We start from the raw sequence: 22,498 nt of genomic DNA, 5'->3' as shown, positions 1-22,498 counted from the left end.
TAGTTATTCAAGTGAACCTGAACTCTGTCCATCCGATTCATGGCTCTGGTGAGTTAGTACTCGTGTAGTGACATAGAATCGGTCACGTAGCAGCATAGCGCTGGCTGCTGGCGGGGAAGGGGATCTGCAGCTTACAGCGGCCCTGACTGACGGCAGGTCATGTGATAGACCAGACAGGGATGTAGGGGAAAGGTCACGGAAGGGGCACATCGAGAACCCGCTCGTAGGTTCCAGAAGGGGGGCGTGGCTGGGGGCGGAGCCAGGCCACGCTGACGGTATAAGAGGGGCCCCGGGATGGGAGCTCAGGGCTGTCGTGTGGAGTGGGGTCCCCGTCGTGCTGCTGCTGGAGTCTTCACCGTCTCGGTGTCGCCAGCTAGGCAGTCTACCAGCTGTGAATTGTTAAGGCCGTTTAAACACATTCCTGCGGAGGGAGCTGGTAGGAACGTTGGGTTGCTCGGTCAATGGCCAGGGTCAACGGCGGCGTGGTGTATTCCGCAAATATGGCCGATTGTGAGGGCGGGCACAAGCCAGCGTGAGTAGGTTAAACGTTGAGTTTTATAAGGGCACCACGGGGTGACCAGCCCCTCCCCACCCAGCCCCACCCTCCCCACCCAGCCCCTCCCCACCTTCTCAGGCACTGAGACCACAATGAGTGCCTTAGCCTGGCTCTATGAGACCAATGGACCCTTAGAATTCTGTCTAGACCACAGGGGGCAGCTTTAAAAACAACAAGATTACATACTTATATTGCATACATAGCATACATCGCATACGTGTCGTGTAATAGCGCCGGCTGGTGAACAGCAGCGGCAGCTGTGGTGGACAGACAGGACACACGCCAGTGAGCGCGTGCACGGTGTGTGGGCAGAGGGGATAAACTAGGGCAAGGGTCACCGAGGACCCCATCTGAAGGCCCCTGGAACCTGCTAGCGAGTTCGAGAAGGGAGGTGCGGTCAGGGCGGGGCCAGGCCGCGCTGGGAGGATAAAAGGAGCCGAGAGCGGGGAGCTCGAGGCTGCCGGTTCTGGGAGTGGACTCGTCTCGTCGTCGCTGTCGTCTTCGCTAGACATTGCGTTGCAGGAAGTTGTTGGTCTATCTCAGTAAGCGCCGTCAGTGTTAGATGGCTAGTGTTGTGTACAGGCTGGGCTAAGTAACTGCGGAAAGTGTGGGGACGAGACCATGGAAGTTGTTTAATAAAGAAGGTGCCTCCTAGAAACTCTGTCTCTGAATCGTTGACACTTTACATACACATACATCACACACATACATCGCACACATACACTACACACATACACTACACACCTACACTACACATACATAACGCCACGAAGCAGTCTCTAAAGAGCCGCATGCAGCTTCTGAGCTGCAGTTTTCCCAACTCCGACCTTGAGAACGCCTTCGTTTGGATCTATGAGCCTTTGGTATCACGAATCCTGAGCGAGGCTCTTACAAGTCTTGCCTTGTGAGTCCGTGAGTCTATGTGAGTCTCGATGTGTCTCTGTGCCGTTGTGAGTCTGCCAGTCTCTGTGAGTCCATGTGAGTCTGTCTCTGTGTGAGTCTCTGTCTCTGTGTCGTTGTGAGTCTGTGAGTCTCTGTGAGTCTATGTGAGTCTGTCTCTGTGTGAGTCTCTGTGAGTGTCTGTCTCTGTGTTAGTCTGTGTGAGTCTTTGTGAGTCTAAGTCTGTGTGAGTCTCTCTGAGTCTATGTGTGTCTCTGTGCGTCTGTATAAGTGTCGCCGAGTCTGTGTGAGAAGTGTGAGTCTCTCTAAGTCTGTGAGTCTGTGTAAGTCTCAAAGTCTGTGTAAGCCTTTGTGAGTCTCTGCGAGTCTGTATAAGTATCTGTGTGAGTCTGTGTGTGTGTGAATCTGTGTTTGTGTGTGTGTCTGTGTGAGTGTGTCTGTGTGTGTCTGTGTGTGTGTGTCTGTGTGTGTGAATCTGTGTGTGTGTGAATCTGTGTGTCTGTGTGAGTCTGTGTGTGTGTGTCTGTGTGTGTATGAATATGTGCGTGTGTGTGTCTGTCTGTGTGTGTGAATCTGTGTGACTGTGTGTCTGTGTGAATCTGTCTGTGTGTATGCATCTGTGTATGAATCTATGTGAGTGTGTGTCTGTGTGTGTGTGTGAATCTGTGTGACTGTGTGTCTGTGTGAATCTGTCTGTGTGTATGAATCTGTGTATGAATCTATGTGAGTGTGTGTGAATCTGTGTGTGTGAGTGTGTGTCTGTGTGTGAATCTGTGTGTGTGTCTGTGTGTGAGTGTGTGTGAGAATCTGTCTGTGTATGAATCTGTGTGTGAATCTATGTGAGTGTGTGTGAATCTGTGTGTGTGTGTGTGTGAGTGTGTGTGTCTGTGTGTGAATCTGTGTGTGTGTATGAATCTGTGTGTGAATCTATGTGAGTGTGTGTGTGTGAATCTGTGTGTGTGTGAATCTATGTGAGTGTGTGTGAGTGTGTGTGAGTGTGTGTGTGAGTGTGTGTGTCTGTGTGTGAATCTGTGTGTGTGTATGAATCTGTGTGTGAATCTATGTGAGTGTGTGTCTGTGTGTGTGTCAGGCTGTCAGCTCCGCCAGCAACCGTCTCCGCCGCGCCCGCAGACGAACCCCACTCGGTGAGGGATCCACTCCGTCGCTCGTTCTATCTCGACGCTTTATAACTATTATAATTATTACTATAATCAGCGGTACGATTTGTTTCACACAATCATTCGCGTAGAGACGATGACTGCTGTGTGTGGAGGGTTGTTGTTTGTGGTGAATGTTGCAGCGTTTAAGCTACGAGGGTGGCGTTTTAGTTCTGCAAAGGCCTGAGGCCTTGCATCGTACGTGGCGAGTTGAATTTAATTATTATTCTTTTTAAATTGTAACATTGTATTTGTAACGTGCGATTCGTGTACACACACACACACTTATATACTGTTTATTGTTTTTAAACTCTGTTGGAGTTATGAGCTTGCGTCCGACTCGTCTGAGGCCTCTCGTTTAATGAGCAACTCTTTGAGTTTTAGCGGCGTTCTAAAGTCTTAAACGACTGTGTTGTAAAGTCGTAAACGACTGTGTTGTAGTGTGAAAGTATGATATTGTAAAGTGAAAGTATGATATTGTAGAGTGAAAGAATGATATTGTAGAGTGAAATGACTGCATTGTAAAGTGAAAGTATGATATTGTAGAGTGAAAATATGATATTATAATTTGAAAGTATGATATTGTAAAGTCAAACGGCTGCATTGTGGTACATTTGAAGCGATGTATCTTTCGAAACTGCTACTCTGGTTTACACCAAATTCACGCATCTTCCACCATCACATTCATACGTTGCCATCGTGGTTACTTCCTTACAAAGCGCCTTTGCTTAAGGCGATGTAAGCATTCAGTTAAGACAAGAAAGAGCCAGTGTTGAGAAAGCCAAAACAAAATCCACATTCTTATGGCAGGGGGCCTCTATGGGTATCCATAGGACAACCCGCTGTGTTGACTTTCTCTTGAGTGGTGTGGGGAGGGTTACTCGTTTTATCGACCCCCCCCCCCGCGGGAGGAGGGATGATGGGCCACAAGCAGAATTTGAACTCGTCACCTGCTTTTGAGTTGCAACACTTTTGTGTTTTCAGGAAGAACCCAAAGACAAAAATGGGTCCACGTTTACGCCACGACTCTCAAAGCTCCGCACAGACGGATTCGATTTCAGGAGGGGTGGTGGTGTTTAGTTAGGACGATGGTGCGATGTTCATTTCCCGGAGCCCTAGGCTCTTCTTTGGCTCTGCCATTCCTGTCAACCCCCTTATCAGTGCCCTCTGCCTTATTACAGACCAAATTCAGACCGTATTGGTCACCCCGTGCCCCCTTATAAATCTCCCAGAAAAAATTTGAAAATGAATTTCCTGCCTAAAATATCAAAAAAAATCACCAACACATAAGATGGACTTTTTATTAATGTTTTACAATAATGTCTAATAGTGTATTGTATTACATTGCTCTGTTTTTTCTTTTTTTTTCCTTGTTTAACCACAATCATATAAACAGAAATCTATTTTATCCTAGTAGGAATCTCCTGGTCACACCAGCCCACAGGGGATTATTGTGTCCGTCGTGCAGGGAGGGGCTGGGAGGGGTGGTGTGGGGAGGGGCTGGGTGGGGGGTGGGAGGGGTGGGGCTGGGTGGAGAGGGGCTGGTCACCCCGTGGTGCCCTTATAAAACTCAACGTTTAACCTACTCACGCAGGCTTGTGCCCGCCCTCACAGTCGGGCATATTTGCGGAACACACCACGCCGCCATTGAGCCTGGCCATTGACCGAGCAACCCAACGTTCCTACCAGCTCCCTCCGCAGGAATGTGTTAGCAATATATTGGGGGGGGGGGGGGTGTCCCACTTAATATATATTATAATTACGGCCTTGCAAGGGAGACACACAAAAAATAGACAAAACTTTGATTTTGCCCGGATTGAAACAGCTGTACGCCGCATGGACCTAAAAACTCATCAATTTCCCTGCTGCACAAGAATACGGAGCAAGCCGTGTTGAGCACACAGCTGCGTGCTCTGTGTACAAGCAGTGGCAGCTCGTGACATCTCCACGAGGTGGGGCTGTTGTGAGTGACCTCTGAAAATGTGGTGTTCTATCTTGGTTCTTTCGGTAAAGTCACGTAGAAGGGAAGTAATAAAATAATAAAATAAAAATAATTTTGTTTTATTATGTTTTATTTTATTATTATTTTATTACTTCCCTTCTACGTGACTTTACCGAAAGAACCAAGAAGATGAATCCCTGTGGTGTTCTAATTTCGAAAAAAAACCTCGCCATGTTATTGGCCTTCCCGTGTAATTGATACAACTGTCTTAGCTACCAACGGTAGGCATTTATAAACAATGCGAAACAAGACAAAGCACTCAAATGCTGTCCCCATGACCCTCAAGTCCACACCACACAACCCCTTTGACGCTGACAAAATCCGTGAGCTGCTATAGTTGCACAGTGCCACCTCGCGTTGTGACACCGTCCTGAATGGGTCTCAAACGGCGTGGCCAAAATGCGAATGTCGTCGCGATGAATGAAAGGACATCTCTCACGCGAACTCCTTGACAGCCACCCCGAGACCTCCCCACAAATCAGACAGTGGTGTTCCAGCGGTTTCTAATACGAACAACTTAATGTGTTATCTTCATTAGGCAATTCACGTTGAAAGAAATTTTTTTTTTTAACACAACATTTAAAATAAAAGTATTTTATTCCAAAAATAATTTCTCGTCTCCAGCTGCTTGGTGGGTAGGTGCTCCACTGCCTCTAGTAGACGAACCGCGCCTGTGTACATGTACAGTAATCTGACTTGCATAAGCATATACGTTGCGTAAGCTTTTATCTTCATAAACGTCGGCACACGCTGTGTCATCATTTGCTGTGTTTTGCTGCGCGTGTGTCACTTGAGATCATGGACCAAACCCGACACAGACGTTCCATCTCGAGGGATTATCCAGGGTAACACAAAAACATTTGACGAAACTAAAAGAAGCGAACACTTTCTTTAAATCTCGTCGGGAAAGATTTAAATCGCTTCTTTTTCCTTGTCGTCGTCCCCCCCTTCGCCCCGCGACGATGTCCAGCGGCATGTGAACGCGAGTACAGCTCGGCCCCCGCCTGCCCTCCTCCTCGTGGCCCCCCGACTGCCCGACCCCCCCCCCCTCCTCCGTCATGGAGTTCTACGAGCGGACGAGGGTGGAGCAGCTGCCCACGGGGCTGCCCTTCCCTTGGCTGCCCCCGGACGTCCCCGTGGTCCACGTGGCCGAGGGCAGCCAGGAGCGCAGCGTGGTGACGCGCGTTCTGCGACACCTGAGCGACGGCGACGCTCGCCACGTGCTCCTGAGGTAAGAGCGAGACAGGACAGCTGGCGGGCGGGCTGGCGGGCGGGCGGGCTAGGTGGGCGGGCTGGCGGGCTAGGTGGGCGGGCGGGCGGGCGGGCGGGTGGGCTGGCGGGCTGGCTGGCTAGGTGGGCGGGCTGGCGGGCGGGCTGGCGGGCTGGCTGGCTAGGTGGGCGGGCTGGCTGGCTAGGCGGGCTGGCTGGCTAGGTACACCGCTCTGGGTTTTCGCCGTTTTGTTCCTTCTGAATGTTCTTCCGATACTAGGAAGCCACTGGGAGCTGTGGCACTTTGAAATCATCCGGGTTGGAAATGTAATTCTTTAGAACTGCTTTTTTGTGTCTAGTTTGTTGTTCTTCCTCCACACCTCCGATGAGCACGGTTGGCTACGTACGGTGCGAAAGAAATTCAACGTACATACGTATGTAGCTCTCGGGAAGTGTTTTCTGGTCACGCCGTGTGCTGTTCGGCACGGTGAACAGATCTTAGCAACCGACCAATCGAGCAGACCCACCTCTGGACTGCGCCGTCACAAAGAGCTGAGATCATAAACGACGCGCGGCTCGTTGCGCGCGTGCGTAACGTGCCCCTTACGTTCGCTGCGCATGTGTCAACCTATCTGGCGGTGCGCCGTGGCGACGACGATGGCCGCACGCCGACTTCTTCGCCTGCGTCAACCGCGACCGTTCCGACGACGGCATCCAACTGCGGCGGCGGCGGCGGCGTCATCAGCGGCGCGGGGAGAGCAGGCGGCCGTGCGGTGTCGTGCTCGGACGCGGTGCTGCGCCGTGCCCCGGGCGCACCGCTGCGCCGCGCGGTGAGCGTCGGCACGCGCGTCACGGCCGAGACGTGGGAGCCGCGCGCGCGGGGCTGCGGCCTCGACACGCTGGTGGTGCGCCGCTCGGCGCACACCCTCACCGTGCTGCTCACCAAGGTGAGGGGCGGGGGGGGGGCACGGGCGTCGAGGGACGGGGGGGACCGACGCCGCTAACGCGCAACACGGCGGCAACACGGGCTCACGCCAACTCGGACCCTGACTCTAACCCACACCCTGACTATAACCTTGACTCTAGCCATAACCCTGACTCTAACCTACACCCAGACTATAACCTTGACTCGATCCGTAACCTTGACTCTAACCCACAGTCTATGACCATAACCCTGACTCTAACCCACACCCTGACTATAACCTTGACTCGATCCGTAACCTTGACGAACCCACACCCTGACTCTATCCCTAACCCTGACCTTAACCCTGACCCTGACTCTAACCCTAACCCTGACCTTAACCCTAACCCTCACTATACCCTGACCCTGACTCTATCCCTAACCATGACCTTAACCCTGACCATGACCCTAACCCTGACTCTAACCCTAACCCTCACTATACCCTGATCCTGACCCTGACTTTAACCCCAACTCTAACCCTGACCCTGACTCTAACCCTGACCCTCAGTATAACCCTGACCCTGACTCTAACCCTAACCCTCACTATAACCCTGATCCTGACTCCAACCTTGACCCCGCCACCTCGCAGGACGAGCTGCCGGCTGGCACAGGAGACCTGGACCTGCGTTCGATCGACGCCACCATCTTCTTCCCCGAGCCAAAGGCACCGGCAGGCGCTGGGCGGGCGGTGGACGCGGCGGCGACGGCGGCGGCGGCCGGGCAGGGAAGGGCAGGGAGAGGGGGGCGCGGGGGGCGTGGGGGGCACGGAGGGTGCGGGGGGGGGGAGAGGGGGGAGAGGGTGGCAGAGGGAGCCACCGGTGGGAGGGGGGCACCACGGGAGGCACCACCAACCTTGCCAGGGGGCGGAGGCGGCGCCCATGATGAGCTGACGAGGGCTGGAGGAGGAGGAGGAGGCGTGGACATTTTTGGTCGTTTTCTTGCGGGGAGACGCGGCTCTTCTCCCGTCGCTACCGAGGGAGGCTGTTCATCCCGGGGCTGACGCAAGAGGTGTGAAGCTTCCTGAAACGGTTGTAAACGCTCTGAGGTGTTGCCAGCTATTGTCTGCGTCAAATGTGGTCCTGCACTTAATTTGGACGAATTATAGCTCGTGCGAATTCCAAAAAGAAATTGTTTTTGCCAAATATTCCTCCCGTGCGGCGGAACGGGTGGGAAAGTGCCGACCCCTGCCGTCGTGTGGACCACACGGCACCTTGAAGCGATCTCACAAATCGCTCTGCGATTATTGGCTCCTGCGTGGCGTCCGCTTTGACGGGCGGTTGCTCTGCTCTGCGCGAGACCTGAATGGATACTTCCTCTTGTGACATGACACAGCACAATCGGGATTAGTTTTGGGGGAAACTAAATGCAGGAGATTTTGACATCGATTAATAACTCGTGAATGTTCTCTTAAGCCCAAATTAATCATCTAAGAGCAGTTATACACTATAATTCTTGGAACTGTTTATTGCAAGACATGTGCTTAAACCGAACTCAATTTTCTTAACTTAAACGTAATTTAAACCCATATATTATCCGTTTTTGGCATAGAGATCCGTGAAAAATTGTTATATTTTTGTATTTGCGATTTTTTTATTATCTGCGGCCGTCCTCCCCATCATTAGCGCGGATAATCGAGTCTAACGGGATATATTTTTAAAGGCTGTAGTGTGACACAATGATGCGATAGTGCATCATTGTCACACTTGTACGTTTTAATACATCAGTGTGATGGTGGTGTGCTGGACAGCATTTGTGTTACAGAAACTCAACAGAGCCTAGGTACTTGCCAACAATCTACGAACTCGGCATATCGTGAGCTTTCATACGTTTAGCACATCATTGTTCTACTTGTGCATTGTTTCCTTGTGCGTTGAAGGGGATGGAGTGCCGATGGGCCACAATCGTTGCGCGAGGATCATTGGCGAGTGATTTAGGGTTAACTCAAACGCCAAGTTTACAGCCAGTGTATGTATGTTTAACTTATTTCGCATCGTACGTAGCCAACCGTGCTAATCGGAGGTGTGGCGGAAGGACAGCTACCGGGTGTGCAGGCGGTGTAACTGCACCGGGCCATGGGTCCGGGAGGGGGCGCAACACGACTCCATTTCATTCATTGCACCCACCAGGGCCCATGCCAACCCACGCCACGCCATTCGCCAACTCGCCCCGTGTATTTGTGCCCTCTCTTCACCGCTCGACTCGTGGATCTCACCCTGCCAGTGGCCAGAAGGGCTCTCTGTAGAGCGGGGTCTCGGCGTGCAGGAGGAGTGCTTTTGCCGGGAACGTCTTGTTAAGCCGGCGGCATTTGTTCAGCGAGCCCGACTCTCCTGGTGAGACCAGCACGGTTGATGCTGGCACAGAGTTTGCCCGATTAAACAAATGTTGTTGCGCGACGGATTATTTTTTTTCCCACTCTCTGAAAACCCAATAATAGGCCGATGGGTAAAAGGGTGACATCCACAGCCGGTCGATCGGCAGGTTGCGTTTTGGCCAGATAAAAATGTGGGTTTAATTCCATCTCTTCCACGACGTCTGGCCAGCGTGAATTAAGTCGGCCAAATCCCCTCCTCGAGGAGATATCCTCCAGAACAACCGTCTAGTGGAGACCCTTTCTGCCAGCAGCCGCTGTTGCACGGCTGCACCTCTAACCTATCGGTGCAGCTCGGCAACGGGAGGAGAGCGCTGGACGTGGCGGATATCGCGCTTCCTGAAATTGGCGCTGTCGAGACCACTTAAGTCACCTCCGCAAGTCATCCCCCCAAGGAGCACGATCACTCCACCCACTCCCAGCCGATTCCCCAGTCCTGCCCGGCCTGGGGAGATGAAACCAATTTCCTCGCAAATTGTCCGCTCATCAGAAGGGGCCCCCCACAGAGAACACACCCTGCGCGAGAGAGCCTCATGAATACTGCATTGTGGTGGTGGTGTGGCTTTTCTTTTTGTATTTGCGGGGTTTTTCAGATGTTGTCCTCTTTAATGATTTCCCAACCGAGATTGGGAGCATAAATGCATTAGCCTCCGTCCAGCTGTAACATAGGGTCATGGTAACTGTTGTGGAGATTGATCCAATGTAAACAAAATCTTGTTATACCGTGTTCTCCGGATTCTAAGACGCCCTGGGAAATAAGGACGCACCTCATCGATGAAGCGACGCCAATGTGGACGCACACAGCTGCTAGATTATAAGACGCGTCACCAACTCACGGTTTTAAATTACAGGGGGACAAAAAGAAATCTTGGTTCTTTCGGTAAAGTCACGTAGTGGGCGAAACGTCGTGAGAATAATTTTATTATTTTTATTATTTCCCTTCTACGTGAATTTACCGAAAGAACCAAGAAGATGAATCCCTGCAGTCACGAAAGCTATAAATCGAGACAAAAAGAAAGTTCGTCGTGCAATTCGGAGAATATGGTATAAAGTTGTGTTGCTATTCGGGACTTAACCGACAGTCCATGGGGCCACAGCAGAAATCGGTACCACCTAAGGTCAAGTCAGTTTATGTTGGGTTGACATAAGGCACCTTCCTATCACAAATTGCCAACCCAGAGGTGGCAAATCTTTTAGCAGTGCCTATAATCCATTTACACGGCGAACATACGAGTGGATTAAACAGGGGGAAGGGCGTGCATGCATAATGTATGTGCGTCGCACACGCGCGTTGTGCATGCACATTATGTATGTTGATTACCCCATGAATAACCCAACCGGGAATGGATATCCATTATAAATTATATGGATACATTCCCTCCCCTCTGGTCTTCGCACCCGATTGGCTCGCAAGTGACGGCATCGCATGTATCCCTCTCTTTAAGACCTGAAACAGGAGGATTTCTCCACAACTCTGGCTGTCGCCTGATGATGCTGTTTGTGCGAAACGTTGGACTCGAATTGCAAATGTTGTGGGTTTACTCTCCAACACACCGGTGTGCTGTACTTGTAACGAATTGGCACGTTTTGTTTACGTGACAAACCTTACTGATTGACTATCGGTTGGTGGCGGTTTTATATTTACGCGATCTAACCCAAAAACTCGATATAACCCTCCACCCCCCGCTCATTTCAAGTGGGCATTTATATAATTCACCGTTATTGGCCAAGAAGTTTGAAGCCCTTTGAAGTGACGCCACCTCAGGTGGTGGCTGACCGGTGAAATTTCTGGCCCTGGCTCACGGGCTCCCGATAGAAAACCGGGCGACACGAATTTGGCCAAAATTTGTCGCAGCAAAAAAAAAAGACTTTCCGAAAACTTTTCCGATTTTAAAACTAAGCGCTAAGCGGATAAGCCTATTTTCAGCCAAGGCGATGGACCTAGACCCTGAAGTCGTCAACCCACTAGCGCGCACGCGCGCGCAAGATAGCGTCGTCATCACAAAATACACACTTGGGAATACGCGCGGTTTTTTCCTGTTACGTTCTTTTTTACGAAGCTGTTAGAGCCACGTGGAATTGGCTTCCCGGCGTCTTAAAAGTGCCGCGCGGCATCAACGTTGATGACGTTCGTTTTGAAAGGGCGGTTGCCGAATGGTTAAAGCCAACTGCTTGTTCACCTTCGTGGAGATCTGTTAGCCGAAGGGAGTGAGTGCCATTCACTCTCGCTGGGGGATGAGGGGGGGGGCAGTCTACCTTCATCGAGATGCACGAATTGACTTGAGTGCAATTCACTTCCACCTCTTCTAGGACGTCCGGCCGGCGGGGAAGAATCGGCAAAAATACCCTCTGGCTGGGCTCTCTAGCAGAGTTCCTTCCACCGGCAGTGTCCGTCAGAACACGCTGCAGCGCCTGCAGCTTTGCCATCTCATACTATTAATCGCAATCGGGTACCCGATACCCGTACCCTACCCGATACCCGGCTACCCGTACCCGGCCGGGTATGGGTACCCGTTTGCGACCCTGGTGCGGCCGGGTACGGGTAGACCGTGAGTCACTGGTGAGTAACCGTTTGTCACTCATTTCCCAACGTCTTGTCTCTTCTCACAATTCAAGTTCCTAGAAGCAACCCACCCGCGCCTGCAACATGGCTTCATCCCAGAGGTCGCAATCAGGTACCCGATACCCGTACCCTACCCGTACCCGGCTGGGTACGGGTAGGGTACGGGTACGGCCGGGTACGGGTACCCGTTTGCGACCCTGGTGCGGCCGGGTACGGGTAAGGAATCAAAACCCGTTTGCAACTTCTGTCTCATACGCAACAGATTCGGTCATCTTTGCGAGTTGCACAGCCAAAGGGGGGCAACGCTTGCCCCGGAAGTAACGCCCTCCTATCTTGGCTCTGCCGATAACTCGGTGCGCCGATGCCGCGCTGTAAATATCCACGCCGATGTCGCGGATCGTCGGGCCGCTCCTCGGCACGGGTCTCCTGCTCCCTTGCACTTGAGGTCGTCACGTGGAACCAGGGCCCGGCGTTCATCACGTCATTAGGATTCCGTCGGCACCCGCGTAGCCTTTGGCAAACAGCCGTCACCACGGCGCCTCCGATCAGCACGGAGGTGCAGGGTTCACCGCTTAGATCGTGCGAGGTCTGGCGTTGTCGTGCTCTGCAATCGTTGTGTTAGAGGAGGAGGGGGAGGGAGGAGGCGGCAGGGGGAGAGGGCTTCTCTATTTCTGCCATCTGCAAATGTTCATGACATTCTCGAGAGATAATATTTTACTGTTTATTCGGTGCAATAAAAACGTACGGAGTGGATACATTGAAGGCGTTACTTTTTAGCGGTCCCCGCTTGTATTTTGGGAGAAAAAATACCGACGGGGACTTGGGCCACGCAGCCCCGTGGCATCCGTGCAACGTTTGCGCAGCGTTTGCCGAAACACGTATTGACATCCATAATAGGTTTTTTTTGGGTTAATACGCGATCTAACCCAAAAAAACTCTCTTACGGGTGATGTTGTTCGCGAAAGCCTCCGTGTTAAACTGACGTATTGACGTATATACGTTGAGCCTATTTCCGCGCCGTACGTAGCGAACTTGTGCACATTACGTGTCTGTATATATACGCGTGCGTGTATATTTCTACGGGGTATGTACACAAAGTATTTTGTACATCGTGTTTGAAAGCAAATCCGGCCGGCCTTGTTTTACACTAGAGTCGGCGGTTGTGAGCCAATTCCCCACACTTGCAAAATTGCGCGCGGCTAATTTAGGAACAATTAAGTATCAGCTGTAAGTATTTTCTCTCTCTGGTCTTTCTTGTTAATGGAAAGATGATGGATCTCAATGTCTTCTTGCCCGGGTAAATAAAACGCCGATGAATTTTCCGTTCGTAGTGAATGGCGCTCCCGGGCGTGTGTTTGCATGTGCGCGAGTGTGGAGCGGTGGTGCAACGGTGAACGAGCTGCGGCGTGACGACCCAAGTTCGATTCCCGCTCACGGCCAGCACCAGTGACTTATCCGAACCGGTCCTGGGCCTCCCCTAGGTCGGCTCAGCCTCAAGCGAGTACCTGGTGCGGTGTGTAAACATCGCCACTGGGGAGACAAAGACGGCCAGGCGTGGTGCTGGCCACCCACCCCCTCGTGTGCCGTGCCGGCCTTCATAGGTGTTACTCGCTAACAGCGCTTGCCCCAACAGTCTTTTCAAGGATATTACGGGGGGTGGGGGATGGGGATGTTTGCCTTTTCTGTAATCAAAGCTTCTGTTAACTCACAGTCGTCTGAACGCACAACAGTGTGGAGCGGTAGCGCAGTGGTTGGCTCGCTGCATTGTGAGCGTGGCCACCAGAGTTGGACTCCTGGCCGCGTTGTAACATCTTTGAACCAACGCGTGCTCGCAAGCGTGGCGAAGTGTGGTCGGACAACCACCGTGACCAACAACACGGCCTTGGGGATTTTGGGGGGAGGAGAGGGGCCTTCATCCAGCAGTGGATTGTCCGGCAAGGACTGCAAATCGAGCTCTCAATCGGAACTTTGCGTCCGATTTGCGAAAAAATGCACACGCGCGTTATGAATTGCGTTTGTCATTCGTGCGACGGTACAGTATTCTGATTCGCATTACGGGCACAGGGCGAGCGGTGCAGAGGAGAGGCGGGGAGGGGGGGTTGTGTTAAAGAAGACGCGGACCCCCCCCCCTGCCCGTAGTACCTGTGTGTGTGTGTGGTCTCTTCAGATATTGCAGCAATAATTCACCCGTCCAGCTTCCGCAGTCTGCCCGTAGCATGCGAGTGACGACCGTGGCACGTTTGCTCGCCAGATGACGCCAAATTACCAAATCGCGAAGCGTCGCAAGAACGCTCGGCTGGGCGATCCGCTTGGTGTACCGATGCCCGGGCCGCGTGTAAATGCGACCGTGTTCGTAAGTGTTGGGCACGGGACTTTGAACCGATGATCAGAGGTCGCAACCGGGTACCCGATACCCGTACCCTACCCGATACCCGGCTACCCGTACCCAGCCGGGTACGGGTACCCGTTTACGACCCTGGTGCGGCCGGGTACGGGTAGGCCGTGAGTCACTGGTGAGTAACCGTTTGTCACTCATTTCCCAACGTCTTGTCTCTTCTCACAATTCAAGTTCCTAGAATCAACCCACCCACGCCTGCAACATGGCTTCATCCCAGAGGTCGCAATCAGGTACCCGATACCCGTACCCGGCCGCTTACAGGTAGGGTACGGGTACGGCCGGGTACGGGTACCCGTTTGCGACCCTGGTGCGGCCGGGTACGGGTAAGGAATCGAAACCCGTTTGCGACCTCTGCTGATGATACAAGAACGTCGTTAGGCCGACCGTGATGAACCCCCAATGGGGGGTTGTCATTTTTGAAAGGAGGCCCAATTTCGAATATTTAAAGTTTTCATTAGTTTTTTTTTTATATACCGTATGGCATTAGCTATTCGCGCGCTTCCATCGCGAGAAATTACTGTCGCTCACAAACGTAGGTTCTGTATAACAGTGATTATCAGCCCTCTGTCAGTCCGCTACAGCATGAAGGCCCCTCCCCCCACGCCGTGTCGGCCTTGGGGGATTGTTTGGCCATACTTAATGATTTTGGCATTGTTGGTTGGTGATGGTCGTGGTCGTACCGGTTCAGATATCGCTCGCCACCGACATCACCCTTGGCCTGGAATCAAACTCAGGTTGCCGGGTTCGGAGTTCAATATGTGAAAGATTGCGCGACAGTTTACACCAAAATTAGGGTGCAATTTCCCACATGGAGAGGGGGCCCGTCCCGTAGCGACCCCCCCCCCCTATCCCGCACCGGTCCCACTCGGCAGAAGCTGCTGATCCAATGTTGAAACTCCAACGATGCGGCTTCAACCCCGACGAAGCTTGGAGCGCAGAATGGCGTTTCAAAAGAACTCCCAAAACCAACACCTTGCGAAAGACCCAACGCAGAAGATCCCCGGTTTTGATTCCTGCCGGGCCTGGATTGCCACTCCGGCTCGCTACCCATTGTATACCACGGCAGCATCTCTTTATATAAAGTAGCCCACACCACCACACAGGTCTCTGGAAGAATTGTAGCCACTTTGTTGTTACTAACATTGCGATTAATGGCAGCGCCTCCTTGTTGCTCCACGGGCGACGTGAACCCCACGAGGTGTCGCGTCCACGACCCTCGAACGACGTCGACTCCGGCACGCGAGCGAGCGATTCGGAGCGCGCGTGAGCGTCGAGCGATGCTCGTCGACGAATTTCTGCATCATTGCACCCTCCCCTCCCCCCCCGCTTGCTGGCCACAGCACTGCGAGAAATGTTCAACTCTGCCCAGAAATGTGCAATGCCCCACACCACCCCCCCCGCCCGCCCGCCTTGAAGCCACACACATGAGAGCTGAGCAGTGCCGCCCCAAATACTCACGGAGATGCGTTTAGCTGTGGAAAAACAATCTAAATCGGGTAGCTACCTCCCAGGTTGTCATAATCGAGTCTGGCACAGTCACTGACAGCATCGCCAATTCCCCGTACACTCGAGAACACGGTTTAATCGCGAGTGGCTAAAACCCGGGTGTACTGACTCGGTCGTTCCAACGTGGCTATTGTGAGAATCTTGAGCTTTTTTTATACTTTGAAAGTATTTTGTTTTTTGCGATGTGAAACGCACTGTTGTGTTTTGTTGTTGTTGCCGGACTCCCGTATTCTTTCCACATCTTTTAACTCATCTCCTCTTGGGCGCAATATATAATTGGCACAGAGAGAGGGGGAGGAACTGATATCAGCAGGGTTATGCTTAATCACATCTTAATTGGAGGCAGTGATGTTGGCGCGGCGATTAGTGCCCTAAGCAGCTAATAAACCCATCGACCTTGAGTCCCACTGCCAGATCACGGCTTACATCAGCGGCGTTTCTGCCCCCCCCCCCAGCCTTCACAAATTTGCAACGACCACACAACACCCATTGACTGGCATGGCGGGGGGAAACTTTCATCCAGCAGTGGATTGACAAAGGGCTGTTCCGTTCGTGAATTATAGATGTTTACTTGCCCATTGACAACACACACGCTCTGTAATGAGATACTAATGTTCGGAGATTGTAAATGCATCGGAAGTGGTAATGGCCTCTGCTGCTGCGAACATCTTCAGTGGACCTCTCTTCGGTGCCTGGTCGATTAGTCATGCGGCTCATGAAATTTCTGTAAAGTTGACTTTGAATGTTTTAACCGGGGTGGCTCGGTGGTCAGAGAGCTCAGACGCTGGGCTCAAATCCAGGTTCCAGCCTGCACCCGTGATGAAAGTGGGTTCCCAAGTGTAGTGAGTTGATAGACTAAGACCAGTCGCTATTGACTGCACACACGAAAACCCCCATGGAAAAAAGAAATTTGGTTCCGCGCATAATTTGCCTACATCTGCGGTCTGAGAATCAAAACAATATATTGGTCTGTCATGCATAGAACATTACTCTCAAATGCAGAGTGGGTGGGAAAGTGTTGCCCTTGACCGTGTGAACCACAACTCGTTGCAAGGGATATCGGATTTAGCTCTGTGATATCCGCTTCCGCGAATGCTTCTTTCGCACGAAGGGTTGCGCTGCCCTGCGGGAGAGCGGAATGGATTACTCGTCTCGCGACGAAACACGGCGCAGGATATCGACATAAAATGCGGCAGAAAATGTGGCAGAAAAATTGTGCAAAAATATGGCCGGTAAAAAGAGACGGGATTGTTACGCAGAATTTCTATCGGATGCATCCCTCCTTGATTTTCTTGATCGCGAAAACCTAACACCAGAGGTCGCAACCGGGTACCCGATACCCGTACCCTACCCGATACCCGGCTACCCGGCCGGGTACGGGTAGCCGTTTGCGACCCTGGTGCGGCCGGGTACGGGTAGGCCGTGAGTCACTGGTGAGTAACCGTTTGTCACTCATTTCGGGTAGGGTACGGGTAGGGAACGGAAACTCGTACCTGGCCGGGTACGGGTACCCATTTGCGACCCTGGTGCGGCCGGGTATGGCTACGGGTAAGGAATCAAAACCCGTTTGCGACCTCTGCCTAACACCCCACCCCCCCTTTGGCTTCTGGAGGAAAGTTTTTTTGATATATATAAGGTGAAAGCAACACAGCTGTCCTGCTCGTTTCTATTAAAGTCAAACGTGTCTCATCTCCTTCTTCTTCAGCGCGCTGTCAGCGAGCGTTAAGCCGAGCTCGTTTCTGCCAAGAGGTTCCCAAGCCAGTGGCGGAAATTCCGAGTTCCGTGTGGCGAGGCCCTCCCCCCCCCCCCCGCATCTCGTCAAGTTCAGATGACAACCGCTGGCTTGTTGACGCTGCCACGATGGAGGGGGGGGGGGCAGCCTCGTCAAGCGACGGTCACTGTAAGGGTCAACTATGTCCGTCGTTAAAGATGACGACGATGATGATGACGATGACGTCATCGTTAAAGATGGCGATGATGACGATGACGACGATGAGACCACCAGTCAATAGGGGGACCACCAGAGTCCACCACCGGGCCGCGCGAGACCATCAAAGTGAGGGGGGGGGGGGGTCGCATAGGTTCACGGCTTCGAACGTGGCAGCAGCCCTGGTTAATACTGCGAATGCACAAACCAAAGGATACGCGCCTGCAAATTACTTCGTTTCATTAGACCACGTGATAGGAACATCACCCACAGGTTGCAGACTCTACTATACCCTTATTTCTACATTTGAAGTTTTCATGACTGCAAGGATTCATATTCTTAGTTTTTTCCGGTAAAGTCACGTAGATAAAAAAAATAATAGCCTTGTGCGATATGAATTATGCAAATACCAAATGTCACTAATTCATTATTAGAGGGTCCCCCCCAAAAAAAAATATCACGAGAGAACCAGCAGAAGCCATCGGAGACCACAAAGATCATAAGCGACCATCGGAGGTCATCATCATCGTCATCCAGTGCCGGATTAAGCTAGTGCGGGGCCTGTAGCATGATGTTATAAAGGGGCCCTAAAAAAATGCAGAAATATTAAAACACACATTTTTTACTTGCATAGTAAAGTTATTGTATTTTTTCATTGTATCTACAGCCAGATAATACGACAAATCGCTAACCTTAAACACCCGGTCGTTCATAAAAGTTGAAGGCGGTATAGTACTGGAGTAATAGAGCAAATGCAGAATCACTGCACCGGAATTGAAAGCTTGAAAGCATTTAGCACGGGGCCCTTGAGAGTGCGGGGCCCGTAGCATTTGCATCTACTTTTGCTATTAGCATAATCCGGCACTGTCGTCATCATCGATTACCAAAATATCATCAGCGACCACCAGAAGCCATCGAAGACAACTCCATCACCGGAGACACGTCTTTTTTTGTGTGTGTTTCGTTTGTTCACAACCCCGCATCTCCGATTAGCACGGTTGGCTCCGTACGGCTCGAAAAATAAGTTCAACAACAACAACAACCACCATTCGCCTCTAAGTGGCGGTGACGTCACCACGGCGCTTGTGCCAGGCTAGGTGCACCTTTAAGGCCACGTGAAGTGTCGAACGCCCGCTGGCAGGAGGTCACGGGACAGACCCAGCAGGTGCCATGGGTCGACTGACTGAGATGACTGGCCGATGCACCACCTGTGCTCCCCACTGTGCCAGGCTAGGTACAGGAGGAGGTCACGGGACAGACCCAGCAGATACCATGGGTCGACTGACTGAGATGACTGGCCGATGCACCACCTGTGCTCCCCACTGTGCCAGGCTAGGTACAGGAGGAGGTCACGGGACAGACCCAGCAGGTGCCATGTGACGACTGACTGAGATGACCGGCCGATGCACCACCTGGGCTCCCCACTGTGCCAGGCTAGGTACAGGAGGAGGTCACGGGACAGACCCAGCAGGTGCCATGGCTTGACCGCCTGAGATGACCGGCCGATGCACCGCCAACTTGCTGCGTTTTAGCCGCAAGTCCCTCCGCTCGTTGTTGTGAGCGTCTGCCCCTCCGTCGTTGCTGGAGGACGACTGCCTCTCGACTGCCCAGCAAGCGGCAGCGGCAGCAGCGTCCTTCACGAGCCTCCTCCACTCATACGAGGCCATCCTCGAACACAAAGTCGACGCCTGCCCCGGCCTCAACTCTGACCGCGTGGGTCGCGGTGCGTCGCGGTGCGTCGCGCCCGCAGCAGCACGGCGCACAGCAGCAGCAGCAGCACGGCCACCGCGACGTTCGCGACGATGGCGACCACGGCCCCAGCGCTCAGGCCGGCCATCCCGAGACGCCGGGGTGGAGTGGTCGGGGTGGAGGTGTGGGGTGGAGCGGTAGGGGTGGAGGTGTCGGGGTGGAGGGGTCGGGGTGGAGCGGTCTAGGTGGAGGGGTTCGGGGTGGAGGTGTCGGGGTGGAGGGGTTCGGGGTGGAGGTGTCGGGGTGGAGGGGTCGGGGTGGAGGGGTTCGGGGTGGAGGTGTCGGGGTGGAGGGGTTCGGGGTGGAGCGGTCTAGGTGGAGGGGTTCGGGGTGGAGGTGTCGGGGTGGAGGGGTCGGGGTGGAGCGGTCTAGGTGGAGGGGTTCGGGGTGGAGGGGTTGGGGTGGAGGGGTTCGGCGTGGAGGTGTCGGGGTGGAGGGGTCGGGGTGGAGCGGTCTAGGTGGAGGGGTTCGGGGTGGAGGGGTCGGGGTGGAGGGGTCGGGGTGGAGCGGTCCGGGTGGAGGGGTTCGGGGTGGAGGGGTTGGGGTGGAGGGGTTCGGGGTGGAGGGGTCGGGGTGGAGGGGTCGGGGTGGAGGGGTTCGGGGTGGTAGGGTTCAGGGTGGAGGTGTGGGGTGGAGCGGTCGGGGTGGAGCGGTCGGGGTGGTGGAGTCGGGGTGGAGCGGTCTAGGTGGAGGGGTTCAGGGTGGAGGGGTTGGGGTGGAGGGGTTCGGGGTGGAGGTGTCGGGGTGGAGGGGTCGGGGTGGAGCGGTCCGGGTGGTGGAGTCGGGGTGGAGCGGTCGGGGTGGAGGGGTTCGGGGTGGAGGTATCGGGGTGGAGGGATCGGGGTGGAGCGGTCCGGGTGGAGAGGTCGGGGTGGAGGGGTTCGGGGTGGTAGGGTTCGGGGTGGAGGGGTCGGGGTGGAGGTGTGGGGTGGAGCGGTCGGGGTGGTGGAGTTGGGGTGGAGCGGTCGGGGTGGAGCGGTCGGGGTGGAGCGGTCCGGGTGGAGGGGTCGGGGTGGAGCGGTCGGGGTGGAGGTGTAGGGTGGAGGTGTGGGGTGAAGGTGTGGGGTGGAGGTTTCGGGGTGGAGGTGTCGGGGTGGAGGTGTGGGGTGGAGCGGTCGGGGTGGAGGTGTCGGGGTGGAGGTTTCAGGGTGGAGGTTTCGGGGTGCCCCCCCCCCCCTGGGTGTGCACGGCCCCAGAAACTCTCAAGGGTCCCCTCCCTTGTGTCCGTGCCGCGCTGCTCCAGGAGCCTGTCCCCTCGTCTCCGCTGTGCTCGTGGTTCTCTGGCTTCCGCCCGGAGATGCCTCCTCTCCTTGCGCTTGATCGGCCACCTTGAGAGGGGCCGGCCTCAAGCGGCGCCTACTTCGCGTCTGGCTTCGTCTTGAAGGGCGTCTTCTCGTGTATCTTGAAGGTTGTCCTCCGTGCGTAGTCGCCAGGCCTCGCCGCGTCTCCACTCGTCCAGCAGATTTTGCGTCTCCAGTCTGGATCCGGAACGGGCCTCCTCGGCCGTGGCCTCGTCTCCAAGGACCTCGTGGCTCGCCTTGTCTTGAAGGTCCTCCTCCGTCTTCAGGGCCCGGTCTTCGTCGCACCTTCTTGTACAGGTCGGACCTCTCAGCGCAGAGAGATGCTCCTGCTGCTGCTGCTGCTCCTGCTGCTCCTGCTGCTGCTCCTGCTGCTGCTCCTGCTGCTCCTGCTGCTGCTGCTGCTGCTGCTGCTGCTCCTGCTGCTGCTGCTCCTGCTGCTGCTGCTGCTGCTGCTCCTGCTGCTGCTGCTGCTCCTGCTGCTCCTGCTGCTGCTGCTGCACCTGCTCCTGCTGCTGCTCCTGCTGCTCCTGCTGCTGCTGCTGCTCCTGCTGCTGCTGCTGCTGCTGCTCCTGCTGCTGCTGCTGCTGCTCCTGCTGCTGCTGCTCCTGCTGCTGCTCCTGCTGCTCCTGCTGCTGCTGCTCCTGCTGCTGCTGCTGCTGCTGCTGCTCCAGCTGCTGCTGCTGCTCCTGCTGCTGCTGCTGCTCCTGCTGCTGCTGCTGCTCCTGCTGCTGCTGCTGCTCCTGCTGCTGCTCCTGCTGCTGCTGCTGCTGCTCCTGCTGCTGCTGCTGCTCCTGCTGCTGCTGCTGCTCCTGCTGCTGCTGCTGCTGCTGCTCCTGCTGCTGCTGCTGCTGCTGCTCCAGCTGCTGCTGCTCCTGCTGCTGCTGCTGCTCCTGCTGCTGCTGCTGCACATCAGCACACGGACCCCCACGAGACCACGCGTTACACCACCGCCGTGTTTGTTTAGTTGTATTCGCTGTCCTCAATTCCTCTGCTGCCTGGTCGGCACTTTAAGATGTTTTCTTGTTCATGTGTTTTGTTTGTTGCGGTTGCACCCGATTCAAGAGCCGAATGGCTCGCAGGGCTACACCAAATAAATTAGCTGAAAATAAATTCACTGAATTGAACAGCCTCTATCCTCATTCCCCGACGTTTCTTCTCTGCCGGTGGTGGTCGCTGTGCATACGGCTGCTGTTGCTGCTGCCACCACTCAGTAATGACGCTGCGTTGACAGCCCCAAACAACAACAACAAAGGCGGCGCTCTCTGTGTGTTTAAGTTTTCTCTGCAGCCAACACACTCCACTTCACCATCGATACATGCCCTCCAAAGGTCTGATCCGGATTGGTGTCCCCGCCTCACCCCACTCGGCTTAGCCCTGCGCGAAACCAGGAGCACGCTTGTCTCTCCGTGTCACTCTGCGTCTCCACAGCTGTGCCTGTCTCTCTCTCTCTCTGTGTCAATCTCCGTGTCTCTCTGTGAGTCTCTTGAAACTCAGTGTTTGTGTCTCTGTGTCTCTGTGTCTCTCTGTGTCCGTCCGTGTCTCTGTGAGTATCTTCAGTCACGTGTGGCTCGTCTCGGCAAATCTGTCTCTCTTCTACGTCTCCCGTCTCTCCGCGCGTCTTTGTTTCTTCAGCCGTGTTGAAAAATTACCCCCCACACCGTAACATCTGTGTGTCCCTCTGTGTCTCAGCACTCACTTTTGTCTCCCCGCGTCTCTCCTTGTCTGATCCCGGTCTCTCTTCTGGGTGTGCGTCTCCCTGGCGCGTGCGTGCGTGTGCGCGCCTCCCAGGACCCACGCTGCCACTGAGCCTCTGTGTGTCTCTCGTCCGCTCTGCAGGATACTCTTCAGAGAGAGAGAGGGAGGGCGAGCGTGCCCCAGCAGCTGCCGTCAGGGATAGGAGA

At 54.1% G+C, this 22,498-nt stretch overlaps 1 protein-coding gene across 1 annotated transcript; it reads left to right on the top strand.

Moving 5' to 3' along the window:
* The first annotated feature begins 5,667 nt into the window (after positions 1-5,667).
* Positions 5,668-20,629, top strand: LOC144736162 (ribonuclease P protein subunit p25-like protein). Its single transcript, XM_078618747.1, has 5 exons — positions 5,668-5,846; positions 6,570-6,771; positions 7,375-7,515; positions 19,298-19,406; positions 20,493-20,629. Exons 1-5 carry the CDS (start codon positions 5,674-5,676, stop codon positions 20,627-20,629), a joined length of 762 nt encoding a protein of 253 aa, XP_078474873.1. The 5' UTR covers positions 5,668-5,673.
* The last annotated feature ends 1,869 nt before the right edge of the window (positions 20,630-22,498 follow it).

The sequence above is a fragment of the Lampetra planeri genome, chromosome 59 (genome assembly GCF_965212315.1).
Source record: "Lampetra planeri chromosome 59, kcLamPlan1.2.h2, whole genome shotgun sequence".
Taxonomy (NCBI): domain Eukaryota; kingdom Metazoa; phylum Chordata; class Hyperoartia; order Petromyzontiformes; family Petromyzontidae; genus Lampetra; species Lampetra planeri.
Note: the sequence above shows the minus strand (reverse complement) of the source record. Positions and strands in the feature narration are given on the sequence as shown.